The sequence below is a fragment of the Sceloporus occidentalis genome, unplaced genomic scaffold (genome assembly GCF_023333645.1).
Source record: "Sceloporus occidentalis isolate IW3139 unplaced genomic scaffold, rSceOcc1.0.p SCAF_53, whole genome shotgun sequence".
In the NCBI taxonomy this organism is placed as follows: Eukaryota; Metazoa; Chordata; class Lepidosauria; order Squamata; family Phrynosomatidae; genus Sceloporus; species Sceloporus occidentalis.
In genome coordinates this window covers 4,839,786-4,867,199 of record NW_028317033.1, presented here as the reverse complement: position 1 = coordinate 4,867,199, position 27,414 = coordinate 4,839,786, and the positions used below count along the sequence as shown (strand labels likewise).

Genomic DNA, 27,414 nt, shown 5'->3' with positions numbered 1-27,414 from the left:
TCATATGAATTCCATATGAGCCCATATTTGCCCTCTCACTCTCTGAATGTTTCCCTACATTCTCTGCCTTCCACTTCCGCATCTTCTTCGAGCTTCTCTATTCGACCTTGAATCTTCATCATCGGTTTCTTGGTGGACATAACCTGGCAACTTCAACCAAAATGGTGGCGCTTGTGGCAATGTACTCTCCTGATCCTCCAAGATGTTTTGCTTCAGTTTAATGTATATATTAATTCAGTTAGCAATGTAATTATTAACTTGATTTACTAACACTTGAATGTATACATTTGTCAGCTTATTCAATGGATTTCAGATTTTTGCCAAATATTTACTGTATTGAGCAATATTTTTTATATTAGGTATTTTCTGAAATATGTCTTTAGAATTGTACATATGTCTTAATTATGACAATTACATATTTTATATTATGGAGCCGTACAATGGAGGAACATCACCTTAAAAGGCAGGTTGCAGAGGGAAGAAATTACTGAAACTTTAAATAAATCCCAGATCCAAACCAAATGTCAAACCCTGTATTAAAGTCCTCCTAATGTACTTTATATGATGAGGCTGTGTGGGACACCATACTGACGCTTTAAGGTTCAACAGTTGCAGAAACCAGGTGTTGCTCCTTGTATATTTGAGCAACACAAATTTGTTTATTAAAATAAGAGTTTATGGGAGAGTTGTGGTTTAAGCGCTTTATATCACAATAGTTGTATTGTACATGCCAACCTCAATGAGCTTCTGCTGGAAGACCTTGTCTGGCTCTATAGTAGTGAGATTTCTTCAACTATGCAGGGCCAGCTTAGACCTTGCTGGAGAAACATGTCAGTGTTGGCCCTTAATAACAAATAGTAAAGTGAATGAGTTGGAACCACAACACTACTGATAACTAATTTGGTAATTAGACTGCTTTGTGTTTTGTAAATGCACCCCTATTTGATACTCAAATTGATACCCAAGAAATGGGTTCTAAATTGCTTCCTGAGACTATTAATAATAATGCTTTTGATGTGCGAGTTAACAATATTCAATTATCTTTTTTTTTTTTGAAAGTTCACTCTGTGCTGATTAGAACAGTGGAAAGCATCTATTGTCCATTATACAATACAGACATTTTGTAATTTCAACTACCAGTGGCATTTCCAAACTATGCTTAAGTTAAACACATAATTAAGTGGAAGTAGGCAGTGGCGACTCTAGAAACAATATATAGGGGGGGCACACAAGATACCACAGTCAAACTGGGGGGGCATTCGTAATTTCCAAAAGTAATGTGCTATGGAATTATACTTTTGTTATTGGGCTAAAATAATACTTGATCATTCAACATGAGAAGCCTTAAGCCACAATTGAGTGCGACTAATCCTTGAAATAAATATTATAACACAATAAATAACTTTTCCACTAAATCATTTCAGGGCCTTGAACGTTTTGTCCCCTGAAGTCACTACAACTTCAGGAGGGCATTTTATCTCTGGATAAATATAAATTAAATGTTAACTGTAAGTTAAGTGCCAGGAAACAGATGACCAAACACACACACACACACCAACACAGGCTCTGTCACACCAACACCCAGACACACACACCAGGGCAAGCTCTGCCACACCGACAACCACACACACATCAGGACAGGCTCTGACACACCCACATACACCAGGACAGGCTCTGACACACTGACACCCAAACACACACCCTAGGACAGGCTCTGCCACACTGACAACCAAACACACACCAGGACAGGCTCTGCCACACCAACACCCAAACACACACCAGGACAGGCTCTGCCACACCAACACCCAAACACACACCAGGACAGGCTCTGCCACACCAACACCTATACACACACACACACACACACACACACACACACCCACCCGAGGACAGGCTCTGCTACACTGATAACCAAAAACACACAAACAGCAGGACACAATCTACGTCACAGACGTCTACATCAGGATGGATTTTTCACACTGCATTGTCGTTTATACCCCCCTTAGTGTTTTTGCCCCTTGTGTATTGATGCCCCTGCTGCCCATATATATTATTAGCCCCAGTTGCCGATAGCAGGTATAGATCAACACATTAACACACAAACCAAGCTTTGCATGTATAGATCAACTGAAATTCGCTTGTAATCTCAGCACTGAAGATATATATCAAATAAACAGAATCAGACATACAAATCCTGCATTTGCAGGTATACAATAGTATATGAAACGTAGCACTGCAGGTATAGATCAAATAAATACATGGAAACAGCATTGCAGGTATTAATCAACTGAATAGCAATCACACTCCTATCATGCCAAGTCAGCCAGTACATGCTGGTACAGGGTGGCTGTAAGTGATGTGTAGACCCCATACTGCTGGCAGCATTAATACACAAGGGTGGCAGCTAGCTTGGTTTCAGCATGTACTGGCTGACTTGGCATGATAGGAGTGTGATTGCTAACAGCAGTCATGCCTAGGTTCCAGCATTTACTGGTTGGATGTGTAAGTGCTGGAACCTAGGCATGATGGGACTTTGATTGCTGTTAGCAATCACACTCCTATCATGCCAAGTCAGCCAGTACATGCTCGAGGTCTCGCGGGCCGCATTTGGCCCACATGTTGGACACCCCTGCCTTATTACTTTCTACCCCCTCTCCCTCCCTTATCACTTTCTAACCCCCCCCTCCCTACTCACTATCTACCCTCCCCTTTGTAGTTCTCTCACCTTTAGGTCCAGCGACGGGAGCACGAGGCTTCAGTCTTCCTTCTCTGCTGCGGTGGCCACTGCTGAGCGCCGAAATATGACGTCATATTTCGGCGCTCAGCATGAAATGCCGGCACCGCGACGGAGGTAGAGGCCTCGTGGAGGAAAATTGGGGGGTCCGAGCGGTTGCTAGGCACCCCTCTCTCTCCTCCGCATTAAAAATAATAATAATAAAAAAAAAAGATGGGATTTAAAGTCGCATTGTGACTTTATTCCAAATTCGGCAGGGGGCAACAGGGGGGGCAAGGATTAACCTAGGGGGGGTGTGGTGCTCTACATTCACTCCTAAGGCTCATTCGGCTTCTCACAATGGTTTCATGGCACAGGCTGGGGAAGGTCTCTTTGTCGAGGAAAGGTGTTATAGATATGGAAGGTTGATGAAGACTTTGGTGTGGCTTTTGATGTGGAATCGCTGATAGGGGAGGATGCCTGTTCAGACTGCACATCCTCTGAACTCCTACTCACAAATTCCTCTTCCATGCGTGATGCCAAAAACTGCAGATCAGAGAGTGAAGGGTTAGCCAACAGTTTACATTATAAATTGTCTGTTGCTATGTCTATACTATGCCATAGGGAGAGACCCTTACAAGCCATGGATATCCACAGTAGTCAGTTCTGATAAACTCGGGGTTGGTGAGGAGTGAGCTTGCCTAAATACTGCTCCCCAAAAGCAGAGATTGAGCACCATGACCCTTCTCTGACCATCTGGCACCCCGCTTTGTACACACCTACAGTGCATGGCAGATGTGCACTGCGTGAGCATAACATGGTTTATGGCCTCTAATATCCACCCACTGGCCTTAAAGTGCCAGGGCTGCCTCTTTGACCCCAAGTCTGGCCCTGCCCATCTTACTTTTACCATTTGTAAATAGAATCACATAGAGAATCACAACTGGCAATGAGCGTATACAACTGCTGCAGTCCGGGGCTTCTAGGACGGAGAAGCACCAGCGGAGGTTGTCTACGTGCATCGCCGCAGCTGGTGAACATCTGCGTGTTACGCGTAGATAACCTCCCCTGCCAGCACCTCAGCCTTCTATGGTGGAGCACCGAAAGGTTATGTCACGCCGGTGCTCCACCATAGAAGCCCCGGCGGAGGTTGTCTAAGCACATCACGCATACGTCCACGGCTGCCAGAGAGGAGGATTCAGGTCCCCTGCAGCGCTGAGGGGGATCTGGATCCTAACCCTGCTGCTTCCCCACAGCAGGGATAAATGAAAAAGGAAAAAAAAAAACAAAACACCTAAAGTGTGTGTGTGGGGGGGTGCGGCCTATATTCGGGCCAATATGGTATATGTCTGAAGACGAGAGCAACAAATGTGTCATCGTTACCAAATATCTTTCTTTCCACTAACACACTACCATAGTATACCTTTACAAACTGTGGTAGTGAAAGTGGGCTTGTGGAGAAAAGCATATGGATTTAAAAATATAAAATTCACTCACATACCTCATTTTCTGCCAATGCTTGCTTAGCCAGGAACCGCTCCCTCTTCACTTTTATTTCAATTGACTCGGGAACATCCGGGACTAGGAGGTCAATTAAATGACCCAGGAAAAACACCACGTGCTGTCGGAACATTACAAGGTGTGAGAGGATTTAAATTACACATGGAAGAGGACAGCTAAAATGCCCTTTTATCTTAATAGGCACCCCATGTGCCAAGCAGGCCCCTTCTAACACAATCCTAAACCCAGGAAAAATATGTGACACTGGAGGATGAGTGTGTGATGTGTGTGTGATGATGTGTGTAGATCAATCATAGTGTTTTTGAGGACTTCCTTTTAAAAACATACCGATCACTCTGGATATCTCTTAAAGCAAAACAAACATGCACTCTACATGATTTTTTGAATTTTAATTTTCTATTAGGAAAGTTAAACAAACAAAAAAAAACCTAATATATAAAATTTAAAATAACAAAACTCATACTAGTACAGGAGGCGTAAAGAGCCCTGCGAGCCAAGGGTCTCGGGGAGATCTTGAAAATGGAGAGAACAGGTACTTTGTCAGCAGGGTACCTGTAATGTGTTCTTAGCAAGTAACTGTTCGGTAACGCAAAGTTTCCACATGTCCTTAACTCCTGGTTCCCTCCATGTGCACAGCCAGAAGTACCTGGTAAATCCTGTCTACACTGCGTCATTTTTCCCAGCATAACATCAGAGGTGCCATTTGTGAAGCCATGTATTGCTCAAGATAATGCCCATGGCATTACGTGACTTGGGACGTCAGCCACCATTTGCAGCATCTGTATTTACACAATTACGTTGCATACCATGTTGCTACAGTGTTCTGATCTCCAGGAGGCTTTAAGGTTGGAGGAACAAGCTTCATGAGTACAAGAGGATCGAGGCTGGTTAATTACTCTTGTATATACAGTCTTATATTTATTATATTTTATTTAGTCAATAAATATTGGACAGGATGGTGGGAGTTAGCCATGTAGACAATAGAAACACCGAAATGTGACAAGCCCTCATCCCAAGATTCAGTTGCTGGTGACATAGATATAAGGTGCTACAGACACCTCTTTAAAAACCATGAACTACAAGGAAGCCAGGGCTTTTTCCATGTAAACACCTACTGGAACGTTGTCTATGGCGAAAGAAAAGTCTCTAAACATCCTTGCATCTACACAAAAATGTAGCTATGCTATAGAAATGTACTATAGAAGCCTATACATATCATCATTTGTATAACTTAATAATAGCAGTTTTTATTTTCATTGGGCCATATCTAAAAAAAAAACACCAAAACAATAAATTCTTTATTGTTAAATCGGATAAATATGACCCAATGGACCTATAACCGATTAGATTGATTGAATGTGCTGAAATAACTGAGATGGATGCAGACATACCTCAAATATAATAATAAATGCCAGTCGTATGGCTAGCAGTATCCAGAAATCAGACGTCAGATTGCCCTTTGAATCTCTTAATGCTTGGTACCTGGAAGTTGAAACACATTTAACACTGGTGGGGCCAATATCAATGAAACCCAGTATTACCTTAATACAAAATATATAGTTGTAGTTGTAAGCTTTTCCCCCAGAATAAGAAGTTTGATGCACATGTGTCTGACTTAGTGTTTAGTGATGGGGGTTATGCTGTACCACTATCAATCTCAGTCTCAGTATATCGTGATACAAGTTATGTTTGTACCATGTCTGTTTAGTAAATTTTTTTTTTAAACTTATTTAATTTATAAAATACATTTTTACAGATTTCTATGTTTTTCCAGCTCATACAGTTTACAAATTTATAAAATAAATGTTCTTGCCAACAATATTTTTTTTTGTGGGTGTCACATACAGGATCTGTCCCGGGTGCCAAATACTCTAGGTACGCCCCTGGGTATAAGGAGCTTGGCACAGTGGGCAGCAGAGAAAGGACAGTGGGAAAGAGAAAATAGTCTGGCAGCAGCGTTTAGGATGGACTGGAGAGGTGAAATTTATCAAGGGCCAGCCCAGATCTTGTCGCATGATCAGCTCACAGGGGTTGCCTCTAGGCAAAATGCAATCCTCCTTTAGTGAATAAACTCACAGGTCCAACGGGATCTATTTTTTACAGTGAGAAATCAGTGAAGAATAAAACTCACCTGCAGGGTGAATGGTTTCTTACATATATCTCAGGAGCTTCTGCTAAAGAAAAATTGATGTATCCTGTTAAATGTCCTTCTGTTTTGTACTTGTAATATGTGCGAGGCAGAAAGTCTGATGTGAAAGCCACTAGGAATGCCTAAAAATAAAGAAGTGATCAGAACCATTTCATATCTACAAGCACTCATGAGATCTAGCTTGTTGGCACTTAACCTTTCTGGAGCCATAAGAGTTCATTTACACTGATGGCAGGCATTGTAAGGCATTGTTCTGGCACACAATGCTGGGTTTGAAACCTATGTTCTTGTATGGTGGGTAGGCATGTGATATATTATATTGTGCAGACACTATTCTAATATATTTATATATTTTAATGACTTTATAGAGAAAACATTCATTAATGGGACATGCATTCAATGGTGCTCACATTCGCAATGACAGCAATGCAGGTGATGGCCTCCAGGATGGACATCCACATGCCAATGCCCTGAGCACGTTCAGCAACAGGACGCCTGTACTCGCACGCAAATTTCTGCGCATCAAGACGAATCTCAATCCAGTTATTGAACAATGCGAAGAGTGGGGCCAAAGGACAGGCAGCCACAAAAATGGTTATAAACCCAAACTGTATAACTGTGAGAGACATTGTCAAAAGGAAACAAAATGAAAACATTTTATAGAATATCAAAACCAAATGAATTTGGTTTAACCCCTTAATGACAAAGCCCGTACATGTACGGGCTCAAAATGCATTGTTTTCAATGGGTTTAGGGACCGCCCATTGTCCTTAAGGGGTTAAAAATGGGTGCATAAAAATAACTTCAAAACCCTAGGGCCATAGTAGTCACATCACCCTGATCAGTATATATATACTATATATATATTATAAAAATTACATACCAAACATGACCGCTCCTAATTATTGAGTTTAGCTGTTCTGGCCGCACTTATTGCTAACAAGTGTATATAATCAAGCACATAGACAGCCATCTCCATAGACAAACACTGGCAGTAGACGGGGTCGTACTGAAGAGCTCAGTGACTTTAAACATGGCAGTGTCATAGGATGCTGCCTGTAAAGTCAGTTTGCAAAATTTCTGCCCTGCTAGATCTGCAGGAGAACGCTACCTACCAGAATGCCCAACTGTAAAGTTTGGTGAAGAAGGGATAAAAGTCTGGGGCTGTTTTTCAGGGTTTGGGTTAGGCACCTTAGTTCCAGTGATGGTAATTTTAATGCAACTACCCCCTCTCCCTACTTTTCATTATCCTTACTTACCTTGTTGAGTCCTGCGGTGGGAGCGGGAGGCGTCCGTCTTCCACCTCTGCCACTGTGCGTGCTTCACAGCTGAGCGCCGGAATATGACATCATATTTCGGTGCTCAGCATGAAACGCCGGCATCGCAACGGAGTCACGGAGAGTGAGGGCGCAGAGCGGTTGCTGAAAACTTCACAAGCGATCGCTCGGCGCCCCTGCCCGGGAATTAAATTAAAACATTGGTTTTTTTGTTGTTTTAACTTTATTTAACATCCTCCATGTTAAATAAAGTTAAAAAACCCCTTTATTTAAAATGAAGGATGTTAAATAAAGTAAAAAAAACCAAAAAAACGATGTTTTAATTTAAGTCCCGGGCAGGCGCCCCTGTTGCCATGGCGCCTTGTGCGGCCGCACAGGTCGCACACCCCTAAGGCCGGCCCTGAACAAGCTCAAATAGGTATGATTGTCAGTTGTCCTCATATATATATGCTGAAGAATCACCTATTTTGTCAAAGATCTAGAATAGTTTTGCCTAGATGGATCTACTGATTCACAATAGTTATTACACTTGAATGTCAAACAACATATATTCCAGGAGAGGAAATGAAACTATATAATAGGGAATAATTATCACCAGCTCCCATACCTATGTGATACTGGTGATTAAGGAAAAAGCATAATTTATTATGTTTTTTACAAGTGGTCATAATTGTCCGCTGGAATACCCTGAGGCAGGGGAAGACTTCTCATTTTCTGCTAATACATACAGGTTTAAAAATGTTTCCATCCTATGCAGATCTATACTAGCAACACAAACATATTTTTATCTATTAGACTTTAAGTTAGACCAAGGGAAGTATACATTTTTTGCGATCATAACAAGAAGGGGGATTCCACATTACTCGATCCTGGAAATGTAGAATTCCAAATTAGTGGCAAATCATGTTGCAAACTTTGGTCAAGAAAGTTCCTATGTAACAACAATGTTTCCAAATGTTATAGAAGAAGTGTAAAAGAGGTATTGGTGAGATTTTTTGCACTGCAACATTCTTCTACATGGTTAGTAGATAAAGATACACAGACATCTGTGACAGACTCTTACCCATTTCCAAGTACTCATCAAAAAGACCCTCGTAGGTAACCAACCTATAATCCCTCTCCCATGGACTCTCCTTGTCCTGCTCATGCTTCTTATCAGGATTAAATCCAATGCTCCGCCACCAGAGGACCAGTTTCCTGATGGGGTGAAAGATGGTTATGTTAGACTTGGCGGAATTTCATGAAGGTCACATACAGCAGGGTAGGGAACCTCTAGAATTCCAGCTGCCGTGTACCAAGAATCACATGATACACCAGCTGGCATTGTACGCACCAACGTAATGTCAGCAACAGCCTTGCATCAGGTTAATGGATTAAATAAAATTGTTTTGCACATATTGATGTTCTATTCCATTTCAAGGAACGATACATTTACTCTCCTGTTTGTAATCCACAGAAAACCAACGATGAGCAGGCATACTTACGGAACTACACATTCTTTGACGTTGTTCAGTACTTGCTTCCCAACCATAATTATCAACATCTGTTGAGCCAGCTCAATGAGACATCCTCCAGGGTTACACTGTTATGAGGACAGGGCAAGCATTGAGAGGTTAGGGCAGCCACCGCTAGTCAACCAAACCTACATTATGAGCCAGTAGTCATAAAAAAAAAATGTCGCTAACGGACACCAATAATATATTCCAGTTGTTTACATTGACACACAAACTTCTCTTTTGGGTGAAAAATATCTCCCATTTTTAGAAGGGGTGTCTGTATACTTTTGGTGATATAGTGTACAAGTTATAGATGTAATTTTAATGTGCAGTACTGAGGAGTATGTTATTGCCATACGCACAAACAAGATAATACGAGACTAGCTAGGTGCTGAGAGTGAAACTGAACAAATCTCATCCATCCTGCTAACGCAAAATGCTTTAAATGCTTGCCTCCTCTACATTAACAGAGTTACTTGGAGGACTGTAGCGATGGCGCGCTCTGCAGCAATCAGAGGGAAACTTTCCCTAAGCATAAAGGGGAAATACTGGGGGGGGGGGGGACACGCAAATATATTTTCCAGTTTTAATACTTACGTCTTCGTTACGAATGTGAAAAATGGTGATATCGTGTCCTGGGTATCCCACAAATCTGCCAAGACAGAAGTAACAGAGAGCTGAAGTCTTATCAGAGAGAAAAATAAAGCGTATAAATATTTTTTTAAGTAGTAAAAGGATGTCTATAATTGTTTACTGTAGAATAATTGTTGCAGAGGGAATCCAAAATCATGGCTTCTGTGAGACTTCACAGTGAGAGGAAAAAAAAGTAACTTTTTAACTTCATCTTCTGGAATGTTCACGTAGAATGATCCACACGGAAGACATCATTCTGAAAATCAACCACTTGTTCTCCAAACACAGATCCTTGATATGGACCGGTAACCTTGACCTTCCCATAGCAGCATATTTCAGTGATACAAAACAACACTGCTGGCCAGATATCAGAACAATGGACGATAGGATCACGGCCAAATTATCCTGTCAAGGTATCTGTCCAACGCTCAGGGCAAGAGGAAGGCGTAACAATAGCCCCATCCATGCCCACCTGCCACACTTTACCAGTTGCTACATATGTTCTAGATACAGAGTAGACAGTCTAAATATGATCACTGGGTCTTTGCTAAATTGAGTATTTAAATAATTGCCTTTGTCCTTCTCTCTTTTAAGAGATGCAATAAACAAGGATTCTCTTACCTTCTGTCTCAAACCCTTTTAAACCCCTTTCGATTGTAAGCGCTACCTACCAGTATGTCTTACTACATGTTTTTAATTGTCTAGAAATAAAAGGAAATCATTTTGTTTTTAGACAACTCACCTGCCTTTCAGAAATGCAATGTAAATGGGGGTGGAGTAATAATTAACAAACTCAAAGATAAAAACTTTGACGGTAAAAGCATCTTCATAGGCTGTCTGGGTGCGATGCATCTCTGGAAGAAAAATTAGAAACATGGACCACCAGATGTACACAAAATAAAAGGCAAAAAAATGTGTTCTAGGCAAATACTAAGGGAGTAAATGTAGTGTGGATTTAAGAATATGGAAAAGGCTTTAGAGCTCAGCAAAGGTTGAAATACTTTGGGGTGATCTGGCCTTGGCAGATTAGGCCTAAGGTAGCAGTTCCTCTGCCATGTAACTGGAGGCAGATCACTCTTCAGGGTGATCTACCTCCCTAGTGGGGGAGATCAGAGATCCCCCTTGTAACAGGCCCATATACACTATGGAGGACTGTTCCTAATGAACAATAAAAAATATATCAGGAAAGTTTTGGATGTGCCTAGCAACATATGCATTCCATGACTTGGCTGAATTATCTAAACACTTACTTATGAAAATTACATCTGAATACTTAAAGTCATTAGCCAAGACATTGCAAGGGACATTAGTGAGATTGTTGAGTTAAAGTTGGACCACATTTACAGAATTATTGTTACATTCACTCTCAGAACACAACATGGTAAATTCATCACAAGAAGAGCTAGCCCGAGGTGTAATATACTTCACAGATAACGTTGGACTCGTGTGGACAGGTTAGTCAAGTGATGCAGCGCAAAAAGTCAAGTTTTATGAAGCTCTTACCCCATTGAGTCAGGAACTGAGCCAAGGACTTATAAACCTTGGACAGCATCAGGATTATGATCAAATTCAACACAGAGCTGGTTATGCTGGCAATGAGACTGGCCTAAGGTGTAATGAGAGAAGAGGGTTTTAATATGTTAATTGCATGCGATTTCTACCTATTTACTATGTATAGATTGTTCAGTATTATCAGTATATGCTTTTCAACATGTTTAGATGTATGTTAAGCACCACTCAGAGGCAAATTCAGCCAAGTGGCTCAACAATACAACATTGAAAAACACATCTAGCAGTCAACACTATCAGTGTGCACTATCCAGCCCTGTCTTAAACATATTTAGAGCCTTATTGGGACTTCATAGAAAACCCAATAAAGTTGGGTATGGTGTAGAGTATGTTTAACTCAATCTAATATTGTCAATAAGCCTGAAAAAGCCCATTTACCCAATGTATTGTAGGGCACATGCCCTTGCATTGACAGAGGGACTGAGCCATAGATGCCTGATCACAAGGAAAGGCTGGCAACCTGGGGGGCGATTCCAGCAATGCTGCCCACTAATAAAGAACTATCCTGCCTTGTCCTAAACCATTAACAGAAAGGAAACGCACAAAACACACAAAGGGAACATGGACAAGAGTAAGAGAAAGAGTACACTCATCCTAAAGCTCTTGGTACTCTAGACACCTATTTTGACTGTATGTGGAATTACAAGTAAAAGACACAGTAAGGGCTCAGAAAGTAGCTCAAACCTTTTTTATTTTATTTTAGACGAGCCTAGGGGTTATTTGCCCCCTTGCCAGCCCTCAACTGTCTGGCCAAAACTTTTTAGGTAACTTTGTGACCGAATGATATCTATGGAACTGAGTACAGCACCGAGAAGAGATATCATTTAATCATTTGCTATCCAAGGCTTTAGAACACCGACACACGCATAATCACCAAACACCAAAGTGGAAAAAAGAGTGACATTACTTTGGAGGAAATTAAGTACTTTTCTTGATCCTAAATGGGCTTTCAATTACTGTTTTGCGAGTGCTGGTGTTGGGTAGAACCGAACTGACTGGTAGGCCCTGTATACATATATATTGCTGGGGTCGTGTCAGTGTGCAAAACTCTAAATACTAAACTACTCTAGATACTAAATTACTGGGCTATTTAAATTGGTTCCCTGTAGGACGCAGGCCTGCCTCTGCTCTTCTTCGTCAGTGTACACTGCCCATGGAACCAGAGAATGTGGCTCGCATTTGCACTTCTATAGGCCTGTCTTAGATTGACTTTGGAAGGAACAACCATTTAAAGGTTTTGTTACCGACACTCGCCCTTTCATCCAAGAAAGAGGTAGGGGATGAATGGGTCCTGGGTGAAGATTTATGCATACTTTACAATGGTTGCTACAGAGTATCCAGTGGGCCACTGCACATCTCAACAGGGGTTCAGTCATCGTGTGTCAAACTAACAATTGTACATACTTGTGCATTAACATTACACGAAAAATGTGAGTTCATAGCAGATATGGGAACATACAGATGTGTAGACCATTCCTGATCTGGCCACAACCAGAAAGATGATGAGCCGATACAAGATAACAGAAATCAAAAACATAACAACCACGGCAATCTGAAAGACAAAAGTTTAGTATGATAAACATTTATTTTATGTTAAGAAAGTAATGGTGTAATTCTCTAAGTAAGATAATGCATAATAAATATATATCCCAACACAAACGAGAAACATGCTGTACAAAACAAATAACAATTGAAAAGTTAAAATATTTAAGAACAAAAATACAGAATAGTCTGCACATAAGAAATTCAAAACCCAACTACATAAAAATAAAATTTAAAGCTGATGTCCTCCCATCCCATGCCATTAAAAAACTTTTTACCCCTGTACTGTTGCATATAAGACCTGTGATTTGTTACACTGAATGTTAGGTAGAAACACTGGGTCCATAGTGGGTTTTTTTTTTACTATAACTTGACATTTTTTACGTGCAAATGGCAGCTACCAGTTGGCTCTCTTAATTTTTAGGGTATTTTTAAATAACTCTCCCTCAGCTGTGTTTTTTGTATGTTTATTAATTTTTGGATTCCATTTCTTTTAGACTGTTTGGTACTTGTGACTATACAGGTCTAATTAAATATTGTATTAGGCATCTTATCATTGGCCATTTTTAGAAGGTGTGCAACCCACCCTTGAACTAAGTTTCAATCATAAAATTCTGTTCTCATCTTATCTTATACGCCATTATAAAAAAACAGCCACTTTCCATGGGTGATGGAGATTTCAGATCATACACACCATCATCACTAATTAGTGTATAGACATAAATTCCTAAATCTTTTCTTCCTCTATTATTCTGAATCACGCATTAACCTTCTGCTTTTTCATGTTGGAAAATAGTTACAAAAGAATCTACCGGTATTATCCTTATCACGTAAATATGATAAAAAAAGGTTTTCTCACCATTACAATAATTATCATGGATCCTGTGAAGATTCTACGTAATCGTTTAGCCTTTGGAAAATAGGGTTCCTTTGAGCCAGTGATGGGATTCTGAATTGTGTGAGGGGCCAAGACAGTGAATTCGGGCCGGGCTGGTTCCTGAAATACAGTCAAAGTGTAATGTCAGAACAAATTTTGGTAATGCAGCCACGTTTGATATCACAGAAATATACTCTTTGTTGTACATGAACATTTCAGATGTCTTTATCTCGCCAATGCACATTCTATGAGCCATTTGGCTCTGGGTACCCAATTTAGGTCTTTCTGAAAGAGATAAGACCCAGCAGCCCACTGGGCATTTGGTATGCCCAGTCCAGCACTGCACATATATATTTATATATAGTGTGATGCTGTAAACCCAGGGAGATGATTAGTTTGGCATTTGGGTACAGGTGCTATGCAGATCATACATATGCTACAGGGTTTGTCACAATACTTACACACATGTACTGCATGCATCTCCTCAACATTTAGTAAATATGTCCTTAGTGTCTACTTAGGATAATGCACTATAAAATGGTAAGGTTTTATGTAATCACATGGGCATGTCGTACATGTTCCAATGCAGTATGTGTGCGAGGCAACTAGAGAGTCCCCTGGGCCCTACTGGAGTTACACGCAGTATTTCTGCACCTTGCTGTAATTACACTATTTATTTACTGATGGCAAGTTTTTATCTTGACATAAAAAATAAAATAAATAAGTGTAAAAAATAAAAAAAATAAAATAAAAAAATAAGTGTAACTAAAATGGTCAAATGAAGAGACAACATTAGGGTAGTTGGCTTGCTTGCCATTAGCAATGTCCGTGAATCTCAAGGTTTTGATATTGCTTTTTCAAAGTCTCTCACTATTATCCATGGAGATATACGCACAGATACTCCATGAGCATGATAGTGAATACAGTCTCCTCACCTCAATTTCACTGAATTCTGAGCAGTCCCAGCTGTATGCGAGTGTGGCGCTGAATCTCTTCCAGTATTCCAAGAAGGTTACAGACCAGATAGACATGAAAAAACTGAATAGCAGGGTCCCCAGATTGTCAAACAGTATCCCAGCCTATGGAGGTCAGAGATACAAAAAAAAAAAAGATAACACTTTAAAATAGTCACACAAAGCCAGTTACACAAATTGCCTTTCCCTTTATTGTTTTTTAAAATTATTTGTCCTGTACACACCTTGTAAAGGCCGCATATGCTTGACAGATTCCAGTACGGACAGATCTTACAAACAGGACACATTGTGTACAAGCTTTCACTCTCACAAACTTCCATTCTAAGAGAATACGGATAGAAGAGACAGACAGTAAATGTTAAACAAGATGCAAAGTTATTGTGTTTCTTAAATTCTCTAAAATTTACATGTTATTAACAATAGATATAGGCCATTAAAAGACACATCGATGAAACATTTTCTCACAATAGAGTCTGCTGAGGGATCCAGTAAAAATGCACAGATTACTTAAATTATCATCAGAAAATTACCACCAATGACTTGTTTGTATCTAATCTTTGGCAGTACCCCAACGCAGACATCTCTGAGATCAAAGAAGGTAACGTTGGCATTTCTGAGCATGTAGAACAAACTAGGAGGAGGTATAAATAAGTGTAAAAATACTGGCACTGTACTCACGCTGGTACATCGTTGATTACAATATAAATTCCCAACATGAAAACAATTGTTCCAACCACAGCGGCAGGAAGGAGCCAACTAGTGTATGAGCCTATGGAAAGGAATTAGAGAAATATCACACACGCAAACATAATCCACCATATTGAGTTGAGACATTATATTTATTTGTGCTTTTAATATAACTACTCACCAAAATGTATATGATCGCATGCCGGTTAAATTACGCATTGCAAAAGTAAATGTACGAGATGATAAGCGTCACCGCATATTTTTATTGCATGCCTCCCATGGTGTCTTTTTACTTTAATGAACAGTATTGTGACCTAAACTAACGCCTATAGACTTAAAAAACATTACATCTCTGCTGTCATATAAGCTGGTAGCGTATCACGGGTCCAGGCCGGCCACTTGGCACACTGGGCAAAAGCCATACTTACACCATCTGCTGGTACAGGGGTAGCTCGGTTCCGGCAGTGCACGGCTGCCGGATGGATATGCTCTGACACACGCTGCGCAGGTATAAAAACAATGTATGGCTGTGCTTATCTAGTCCAGCCCTGGTACATCACCACACAGCAAGACAAACAGAACAGTTATGTCCAGGCTATTAGATTTCAGCAAATGGAGCAGTTGTGAGGAAAAAAAATTTTTAAAGCAAAAATACTGATTTCTTTAATTACTAACCACTACACCCAGCATATCCCTGCCTTTATCATTACCAAAGTTTTGAACATTGTAAGTTAGCCAACATAGACTATTTAGTACGTTATCTTCTAAACAGTCCGTCAAGAAGATTCTATGCACCAGTTTGTGAACTCTCAGTTACACCATGTAGAATATCTTGCACAGAGTGGATGCACTGGACGTTCTGTTAAGCACATACCACATTACAGCAATCAGACAATTCTTATTTATTGACTTATATAGCACCATCACATTCCATAGAGTAGTACAGTGGGTAAACAGGACATAGTAAGTAGTTCATAAGGTAAAAATGTAGACTTCTAGCTGGGCCCTGCTTAACCAAGCTTACAAGTTTCATGTGGTTGAGGATATATTACTCAAGAAGTAAAAGTGACAATGGTTGTGATGGACCAGCCACATAAGTGTATCTCGTAAACCCCTACAGTCTGTAATTCGGATTCTTGTTCCACTGGCTTCTGTCACTAATGGGCCCATAAATATGCAACTAACATACCAGGGCCATGCCATTTGCCTGCTGTGATACTATTTGTGATGTCTTGGTTAACCCCCATTGATTGGGTTCTTACCCAGCCATGCAAAGTAAAGGGCAATCTTCTCTCCAAAGTACTTCCTTATGTGGTCTAGAGGCTGAGGTTTGTACCACTTTTTCCAGTGAGCCCAGAATTTATAAAGGATCTGCCTGTGCAACAGATTCTTTGGAGGTACTTCTTGTGCATAGGTGTATTCACCCTGGAGTGGGGGGAAAGAAGTGTGACACTCAGCGGAGAAGCCAACTGCCCTCATATATTAGACACTCACACACAGACAATTATTTATATTTTATTCTAGTTTCATCATCAATTCACAGATTTGATTGTATCCGTGTCCCTGCTTTGTTATTCCTTTCCCATTGGCACATTTATTAAATTATGCCATCCTCCTTTATATATAGACACACAGGAATGATGTGGGGATATCAAACTTTACCAAAACAGCTATGATGGTCTATGGTCCTCAGGACCCCTGGTCAAACAAGTCAACGAGAATCATACTCCGTAACAGCCGTTGTGCCCAAGGCTAATGATTGTTTATCACATATGTCCACAATACACTGCAAGCTGACCGGGCAACTCTATTCTGCCCACAGAAACATTTCTGTGAACACTCATCTCTGTGTTTGTATTTTATTTTCACTTGACTTTCCATGGCACCATGAGTAGGAGGATGGTAAGTGTTTGCCTATTTAGGTAGGGGAAGCCACCATGTCACTCCCCAGTACTTGCCGAAAACCACACAATGACACAAGTCATTTAAAGTTTTATCTAATATATTGAACCTATAAATTAAATTCAAAGGCAACAGTAATAACTAAACAGTACACGTTAGTTTGTGGGTCTGTGCACTCTTACATCATGTAGGGGATATGCCGCAGTAAAAACATCCTCACGCAGTAACCTCTGTAACCCAACTTCGCCACGATGAGTGCTTCCATACAGAGCATTGGCCAGAATCTGATACACCTGTAGAACACATGAACTGTATAAATAATCCCTTTTCTCAACCATCACAACCATAAACATATGATTTATTATTAATTATTATTATCATTATTATATATCACATCACTCCAAGCTAAAGATTGCTTCTTGTTCTGCTGGGCAGAATCATTTACATGTTACAATCTAAACGAGTATGTGATTACCTCTAAAAATAAGTACTTTAATTCCAAGTCTAAAACATATAAACCCTCAAAACTAATAATCAGAAAAGGTTGACATTAATAAGAAAAAAAAATCTAAAATATATGTTTTTCATCAAACATGTCTGATGTCTTTTTTAATATAACAGTGTATGATCCAATAGGAACAGCACATTACTAAAATTACAAATCAGCCATCATTTACAGTTTAATGCATATGATAGATGAGCATCTTCTTTGTATTTTTGCAAATACATGGAGGGATTTTCAAACCACCCATTCATTTTTCAGTTTCCCCACCACCCAGCTCATAAACTGGCAGGCAGCGCTTCCAGCAGAATTTTTGGGGCCCCATACATGACAAATGGTCTCCACAGATGACCCTCCCTCCCCATCACCAGGATTTCCTCTTATACTTTTTGGTGGCAAAAATGGCGCAGACAAGCTGTTTGGGCGCAATGATGGCAGAACCACTGTTGCTCTGAAGTACTTATAAAAGGTAAGTACTTGATATTCCTTCTTCAGGTAACATATGGATTCTTCATTGGCAGGGCGGTATGGGACACCAGGCTGCCCAATTTAAGACTATTGCTACCAAAATGGTTTGATCCATTCTTCTAGTACTCACCTCCTTTCAAGAGTAGGTGGAATATTAACCATAGAGATGTCCAAACCACTTAACAACACAAAACAAAATACCATCAAAGACATATTCTTACTATTTGGTGTCTTTGGGTGTTGGAGAAGAATGTATCCTGATTCTCACACCCCAGGAAGCTGTTGAGAATACAGAAATAAACAGTATTGGAGAGCCGCCACAAAACATATAGCATTATGGCGTATAGCATTTAATGCAGTAATTATAAGCATTCCAGTTTCAGCAGAAAGAAGTGGTCTGCACACAAGCCTGCTGCTGTTATCAGTAACTTACACAAAAACTGCTGCTAAAACACATTGTGGAAAAAACTCACCAACGCAGTGATGACAGGTAGGGCTTGTGAAAACCAGGACAACAACTTTGGGGCTTCCATTAAATTGTGGCACTTTGTGATCTAGTGATTATCCACTAAACTCAGAAGTTACTATTTTAGGTTTGTCCACACTACCACCAGAACATACAAGAACATTTTTATGTAAGATTAAACAGCCCCAAACTATACTATGTATGACCTCAGTGAAGTTGGTCCTTCCACCATAAAAAAACGTGCTGGGTATCCATGTTTATAATGCATAGTTTATTTGTCCTAAAAGTTTCTATTCACATCACCACAGCTAAAACTAAAGAGTTTGTTTACTAGCCTAAAAATGTCAGCCAGTATCTTAAGCCAAACATGAAAACCTAGGAAATGACCCCCTCTCTATCAAGAAGCTTTGGTTGGTTGGTACATTCAGTACTTGCCCCAATAAAAGGTTAGATAAATACAGTTTATGAAACCCATGTATACCGAGCTAACTGAATAGATTAAAGGATATTCTATAGTTTAAATACCAATTGTGGACTGGTGAGTTTATTAATCTACTGCTATTACTGCAATAAAAGATATACCAATAACCAACCGGTCTTGTAGGACATTTTAATAACCACAATAAAGAGTGTATTTAAAAAAAAAAAAAATCAATATATGGAGAATTCGTACCTTCTTAATTTGCGAGACTTAAAGGGACAGTTGAATGTCTCAAGAGGTTGTCTGGGAACATTTTCATAGAACAATCTTCGTATCTTCATTTCTTCATGCGGCAGACAGACCTATGACACAGAAGAAAACAAACAATAAAACTGCTACTTTACACATGGAAAACTCCAACAGCAGACACCCAAACACAGTAAAGTTGCTTTTTTATACTTTTTTGGTAACTTGTTTTACATTTCAAATGATCTATTGTGTTTTCCATCCCCGAACCTGAATTAATGAAATAATGTAATAATGAAGGCACCTCTGTGCTTATATATTCAGAATAAAAAAATAAGTCTATTTGACTTTAAACATTCTTATAGCTGGAAGCATTTACCAAAGCATTGGCTTCATGGAAATATTTAAGTGTCTGCAGCTCATAAATAGACTTCTCAAATATATCCTCAACTCTTAATACAGGGAATGCAGATTCATTTTCATGACATTTATTTTTTGCAACTTCTTTCCTTGCAGGATTAACGTATTCCATTGAATATCCAAACTGGGATGTCACCCATTAAATGTTCCAAGCCAGGTACTGGGAAATATTCCTATGTTGTTCCTGTCTCAGGCGGCACACCAGTTGTACCTGAATGGGTGATCTCATGTACATATCCTCTGCATGGTAACACAACACATCCCATGGAGCATTGAGCAGCATGAAATGTATAGTCAAGTCTTTTTTCTGGAAACAGTGCTGTGAGATAACAGGAGAACAAAAAGTTAGTACGTTTTAAAAAACAAATCAGAATAAAGCATTACATACACACATATATGTATATACCGTAATTGCTCGATTATAAGACGACCCTGATTTTTTTGCTTTTATTTCCTTTTATTTTCCAACCCGCCCCCCAGTTATGCACATTGGCCCAATGCTTGTCACTCTGCCCCAGAAATGCCTTATACCCTCATATATGCCACTTTGCCCCAGAAATGCCTTATACCCCCTATATGCCACTGTCCCCCATGATATGCCTTTTAACCCTCTAAATGCCACTGTGCCCCATGAAATGCCTTTTTAACTCTCTATATGCCACTGTGCCCCATGATATGCCTTTTGACCCCCTATGTGCCACTCTGCCTCCAGAAACGCCTTATACCACTATATGCCACTCTGGTATTTAGGGATTTAAAAGGCATATTCTGGGGCAGAGTGGCATATAGGGAGGTATAAGGCATTTCAGGAAGCAGAGTGGCATAAAGGGGGTTAAAACACATATCTGGAGGCAGAGTGGCATTAAGTGGGTTAAAAGGCATATCAGAGCACTCTGCCTACAGAAATGCCTTATACCCCCATTTAACCCCCCTCCAACTTACCGGTGTTTCTTACTCCCTGGTGTGTAGTCGGGACAGCGGGTAGATGTCTATACCTACGCCGGAAGGATGTGCCGTTAGCAGCGGTGTGGGGAACTCTCCTCTCTGATAGCCGGGGAAGGATGCAGACAACCCCGGCTGCCAACGGCACCACCTTCCGGCTGCAGCGGAAGTTGCCTACGCGAATCGCGTAGACGTCTACCTGCTGCCCCGACTACACACCAGGGAGTCAGAAACACCAGCAGCGGAGGTTACCAGACAGGAGGATCCAGGTCCCCTGCAGCGCTGCGGGGGTCTGCATCTTAGTCTCATAGTCAGACCTCTGAGGTCTGATTATAAGACGACCCCGATTATAAGACGAGGGGTATTTTTCAGAGCATTTGCTCGTCTTATAAATCGAGCAAATATACATCTAACATACAAGTAAATCTTTTCTTGTATAGATTTAAAAAGTATTCCCCAGTTGAAAGTACTGTTGACTGATACTTAACTCATTGAGGTTGGTTATTTTGAGTTAATACATATGACTTAAAAGTATATGGACTCCCCCTCCTCATTATTGTTTACTTGTTCAGCCGCACCCATTGCTAACAGGTATATAAAATCAAGCAAATAGACAGCCATCTCCACTGAAAGACTGGCAGCGAAATGAGTCATACTAAAGAGCTCAGTGACACGGTTATACGTAGGATGCCACCACAAAAATCAGTTTATATCAATTTTATGCTTTGTGGCACCAGTTTGTGGGGGACCTATGAAGAGAAATTGGTATACTGATATATAGTGTAATGTGAATTAGAATAAGGCAGGCAATCTGTCTCACTTGCTCCATCAGGAGTCCATGCTTCTTCAAGGAATTAAGGTATTTTTGCCTCTTTTCTGCCAGGGATGAATACTCTACATCTTTCTTTGTCTCCCAAACCAGCACATAATCTGTACCAAGAAGAGTAAAAAAAAGTGAAGTTTCACAATAAAAACTGCTTTTCTAAACTGTTATAAGGCTGTAATAAGAGAATATAAATACTACATAGACATACCAGTTCTGCCCATGTCTTATCCGCCTTCAATGTATTTAAAATTAACTTTTAGTTATTTTGTTTGAAACATTTTTGCATTGTGGCTTCACGAACCAAGGAATACGACGCTGCATTAAAAACATAACTTGCTTGCTATTTCTTGGGCACAAGGGGGCGAAACCCAGGAATAGATGACAGAACAGAACCGCTGTCACTTAGCAGCTGGCCCAAGGGAAAAGGTAGGAAGTTACTTCTTGCCCTGATTTATCCCTACAAACTGTAACATCGTTGCAGCCACCCACCAATGGTAGGAAACCTTACTACTTCCTTCTGCATAGACCATCAGTAACCCCCCTTCCCTATTGGCCCCTTTCTCTATATGTTATAAAAATACACACAAAATGGTCTCATTATTTTTCTTCACTTTCTTCACTTCACTGGGGAGATTGGGTACCTTGCAAGCTATTAGTTTTAATATTATAATCATTAATTTCAAATGTGTGTGTTAGGTGAACACTATATTTTTTATATTTTAGAAGACTAAAAGTACACTTTACAGAATTTTAACGTTTTGACTCCATATTAAAGCGATGCTGTAAAAAATTATCATCAATACCTTTGGGAGCAGAAGTGTAAAATATGCACATTTTCACCCAAGAGAGAGATAGATAGATAGCCCATAACCTTATATAGACTTATATAATCCAATGTCTTTAACTTGACTTTTATTTTGGCTGTGCTACATATGCATGCTAATAACACAAAGTATTTCAAAGCATATAAACATCCATGTACCAATTTGTGTTTTCCCATCATTAAAAAAATTCACTGTATCATCATCCTGAGGTCCATGAATAGAAGACCAGACCTGGTGAAAGGGAAAATAAACAATTGTAATATTTTTGGTAAAGACACTATCAATATATTGATATTAATAATTCTTGGGGGGGACAAAACATACAATGTATACAGTAAAAAGACATTCCGCAGAAAGCAACAAAGGGCTAGGGAATGGATCAACAATGGGATGGGAACACCTTGTTGTTACGATAAAAAACAAAAAAAACCCAGCATATCTAAAATTAAAGTGTAGCTGCAATAAATACATATGGTCTAATGTTCTTGCTGGTAGCAAAAAAAAACCATTGAATTTGACTGTGAATTCACTAAAGAGCTTATGTGATGGTGTACCTGGGTATCATCAGGTTCTGAGCTCTCCTGATGATCATGAAGAATCCTGGCATCCTCACCGATTTCTTTTCTCCCCCAGAAGGTCATCTTGTGACACAAATGTTTATGTCTGTAAAAAAAACCATAGGCTGCACAAATTGTATTTGAAAACTATGGCAAGCATGAGGAAATTTTAGGACCAGGGAATGAGTCAAAAGAGAAAACACTAGTTCATGAGAAGTCTTAGAGTTCAACATAGTTACTACATTGCTTGAACTTATCCAGGGCTATATAGCACAAAAGACAAGAACCCATAAGGAACAGTAACAGGTAGGAAACTAGCCATGTGTACTAAAAAATGTTATCAACGGTTTAATTGGAAAATAATTCCTAATCAGTTATGATGTAGTATTTTATGCACACCAGTGCTTCCTAACCAAAAAGTGGTTACTGGCCCACGGCAAAGCCTTCCCCATAGATGCAGAAGTCCTAAAGTCCTAAATGTAGGCAGTGAATTTAAGAGGTGAGGGGGGCAAAATTGTAAAATTATACACACATTTAGAACAGTTTAGTGGCTAATGTTTGAGTTTAAGTAGTCACATGACTTATCTGTCACTGCTGTTTCATAGCTGCGATAATATGTGAACCTCACTCTTTGGTGCTTTTCTTAGTAATATCAGGGATGAAAAAGGAGATGACTAAGAATTGATTTTGCTCACAAAAATCCAACTGGCAAAAAGTGTCTTTCCTAACGCATATCTTACATATTTACGTACAAACATGCATACATACACATACAGGTGGGAGCGGAGAGTAGGAACTTGCGGTTATGTTCGAGATGCTTATTTCTTTACCCGGAAGAATGGTATAAGCAGAATAATCATGGCAATATCTAAAATCAATCAGTTACATTTTTATTAACAATTAACATACATTACACAATGATTCAAAATCTTTCCATTATAGTATAATGTATATCACCAAACAATTTTAAATTATCATCGAGCTGGGGATATCGCTGAAGTATACATGTGTAATTATTGAATTAGCTTAGCAGGAATTTATAAATTTAGCATAATTTGCTCAGGAAGTTATATTAATAAGGACCTGAGTGTCTACAATTATGGAATTGCTTCTAATTTTGTTAACCATATATCATAGATTTTATAATATTTTTGCGAATTAAGAACTGTGCCGTTGAATTCTTTTTCTGTTCTTAATTGATAATGAAGCCAATTCCTAAGGTGGATCTTTTTAAAGGGCAAACCTGATTTCCAGTTGCAAGCTATGAGAAGTTTTGTTGCTGTCATACAATGCACAACCAGAGTCTGAAGCTTTTTTAGACTGCAAACTCCAGTTTAAATGTAGCAGAGCTTCCTTTGGGCCCCATTTTAACTCTAATTCAGATAATTCTTCTATTAAGTCAAACGTCAAAATTTCCATAGGTAAGGGAGGGACAGGTCCACCATATGTGGGAAAAAGAACCTTCATTCTTGTCGCATGTCCAACATTGTGATTTCAGATGTGGGAACATCCAGTTACATTATTTAAATAAATTCTGAGTCAAGGTGACCAGTTTTTGTTTTCAGTAGACTGCCCCCTGATTGAAACGTCAGTCTCTGGGTGCGTCACCTGAACCCTCTTATGGGTATAAGGTACACTAGATTAATAAAGAAATGTAGCCTTTTGATGCTATCCATGCCATCCATGTTGATCGGCCATTACTCAATGGCCAGCCAATTCATTTTATCGAATATCAGGGATACATATCAGTTATATATAAAACAAATAAAATCTACATAACTAAGCAAAGTTGCCAACAATCCTGATTATTTTTTGGACCAAATAAAGAACACTGGCAACTGTGTTTGTGAATAAATTGGGTTAGGGTTGAGCCTGATGTCCTGCATCGGGTAGTGCAAGCTGATATAGACCAGCACTCGCTCCGGGCAACTTTTGGGAAGGAAGAAAAGCTTATCACATATAGGCCTGGGCAGGCTTCATTTCTTTTTAAAACATTTTACACAATTTCCTGTATTGTTGCAATGAAAAAAAAACAACAAAAAACATTATTAGCTAAACGTTATATGATACATGATAAGCACAGATAAGAAAAACTATTAATGCGCACAGAACACAGAATTTAAAAGGATGTAAAATTAATTTTTAAATGTGTCTTATTTAGATATTGCCACAATCAACAAAACATTAATACAAATTAAAAAGAAGGGCCAGAACAAGGAAATAAGAAAGCATAAAAATGGGAAATGGCTTATGGGTGTAGAACATAACTTGAAAGCTGTGGCATCCAAATCTGGTGAAATGTAGCTGATGTCTGGTGAATTCAAGCTGTAAGCATGACAATATACAGGAAATATGGTACCCAAAGTTCCTGTAGTACATACAACCCAACCTGTAGAAGAAGAACACCTGTGCGCTTGTAGAGACATTTTGAAAGAAGCACCTGACTTAACTGCCTGCCACCGGAGGAGCAGGGCCAGAGGAGCAGGGCCGGTTAAAAAGAGATCATTGATCTCCTAACCGGCCCAAAATACAGGAAAAGCGATATTCCACTGCTCTCATGGGATGCTTCCGGCAATTGATATTGAGGCCGATATATGACGTCATATATGTAACTGAAGCGGCAGGCCTCATGCTACGGAAGAGATAGTAAAGAATAGATAGTAAAAGAGCGAAGAAATAATGAGGAAGGGAAGAAAGTTAGAAAGAGGAGATATGTTACAAAGGCGAGAGATAGTGAGCAGGGGAAATAATGGGAAGGAGAAGAGATGGGGACAACGAGGAGAAATAGAGATACAAGAGAGATAAAGAAAAAAAGAGAGATAAATGAAAAGGGAGAATTGAGATAAAGAGAAATGAGTAAAATATGGAGTGAGAGAGAGAGAGAGAGAGAAATAATGATAAAGGGGGAGAAATAAGAGGATCAAAGTAGTGGAGAGATAAAAAAGAAAGAGAGGTAGGTAGAAAAGAGAAAGATAATAAAATAGGAGGAGAAAAAGAAAAATGAATAGAAATAATATAAAGAAAAATGGAGAGAATGTAAAAGGGATCAATAATGATAATGATCAAAGGCAATAATGAAAAGCACTCTTGGCTAACAATTTCTCTTTACCGCCCCAGGGGAAGCAGGAACGGAGCAGGGTCATGTGATGTAATGTGACTCTGCTGGGTTCCAGCATCTCCTTGGCAGTACAAGAGACATTCCTTGCACAGTGTGACGGCAACACACAGGTAAGCAATGGGCTCCTGCAGAAGTGATCGCGGGGGTCGCCCGAGCCCCCTACAGTGGCGGGTCCGGTCACAGTTGTGACCCCTGCGACTGACCTTTTTGCTTTACGTTAAAGACGGCCCTGACGTTTGTGCAGCTGCCTGTGGTTGCCTTGGCAGGGCCTGCAAGTCATCTGCATGTGATCTGAATGCTTGGGCAAGTCCTCTTAAAGGGAGTGCTCCTAATCTCAGTTTGTTACCTGTATAAAAGACACCTGTCCACACAAGCAATCAATCAATGGCCAAGACCAAAGAGCTGTCCAAGAATGTCAGGGACAAGACTGTAGACCTACACAAGGCTGGAATGGGCTACAAGATCATCCCCAAGCACCTTGGTGAGAAGGTGACAACAGTTGGTGTGATTATTCGCAAATTGAAGAAACACAAAATAACTGTCAATCTTCCTCGGTCTGGGGCTCCATGCAAGATCTCACCTCGTGGAGTCTCAATGATCAATGAAACAATTGATAACACACTACGCCGTGAAGGACTGAAATCCTGCAGCGCCTGCAAGGTCCCCCTTCTCAAGAAAGCACATGTACAGGCCCGTCTGAAGTTTGCCAATGAACATCTGAATGATTCAGAGGAGAACTGGGTGAAAGTGTTGTGGTCAGATGAGACAAAAATCAAGCTATTTGGCATCAACTCAACTCGCCGTGTTTGGAGGAGGGGGAATGCTGCCTATGACCCCAAGAACACCATCCCCACATCAAACATGGAGGTGGAAACATTATGCTTTGGGGGTGTTTTTCTGCTAAGGGGACAAGACAACTTCACCGCATCAAAGGGACGATGGATGGGGCCATGTACCGTTAAATCTTGGGTGAGAACCTCCTTCCCTCAGCCAGGGCATTGAAAATGGGTCGTGGATGGGTATTCCAGCATGACAATGACCCAAAACACACAGCCAAGGCAACAAAGAAGTGGCTCAAGAAGAAGCACATTAAGGTGCTGGAGTGGCCTAGCCAGTCTCCAGACCTTAATCCCATAGAAAATCTGTGGAGGGAGCTGAAGGTTTGAGTTGCCAAACGTCAGCCTCGAAACCTTAATGAATTGGAGAGAATCTGCAAAGAGGAGTGGGACAAAATCCCTGCTGAGATGCGTGAAAACTTGGTGGTCAACTGCAAGAAATGTCTGC

The 27,414-nt window shown here is 40.0% G+C and overlaps 1 protein-coding gene across 1 annotated transcript; it reads right to left on the bottom strand.

The window, feature by feature from the left end:
* Positions 1-3,347: 3,347 nt before the first annotated feature.
* Positions 3,348-23,096, bottom strand: LOC149288260 (anoctamin-7-like). The gene is made up of 23 exons (XM_089492000.1): positions 23,010-23,096; positions 22,614-22,686; positions 21,626-21,735; positions 20,018-20,182; positions 19,450-19,532; positions 18,532-18,589; positions 17,523-17,633; positions 16,701-16,863; positions 15,430-15,520; positions 14,976-15,072; positions 14,713-14,856; positions 13,760-13,897; positions 12,818-12,910; positions 11,293-11,395; positions 10,532-10,643; positions 9,754-9,808; positions 9,145-9,242; positions 8,724-8,857; positions 6,794-6,999; positions 6,366-6,505; positions 5,626-5,716; positions 4,211-4,334; positions 3,348-3,421 (listed from the first exon to the last, which is right to left on the bottom strand). The coding sequence occupies exons 1-23, from the start codon at positions 23,094-23,096 to the stop codon at positions 3,348-3,350; spliced, it is 2,550 nt and encodes an 849-aa protein (XP_089348126.1).
* Positions 23,097-27,414: the final 4,318 nt, after the last annotated feature.

Coding starts and splice junctions, on each gene's coding strand:
- LOC149288260 (XM_089492000.1), bottom strand. CDS start 23,096: ATGACCTTCTGGGGGAGAAAAGAAATCGGTGAGGATGCCAGGATTCTT. Junction 19,533..20,017: donor GGAATATTTCCCAGTACCTG/GCTTGGAACATT, acceptor GAAGAAATGAAG/ATACGAAGATTGTTCTATGA. Junction 9,243..9,753: donor TTCACATTCGTAACGAAGAC/GTAAGTATTAAA, acceptor TCCTCATAACAG/TGTAACCCTGGAGGATGTCT.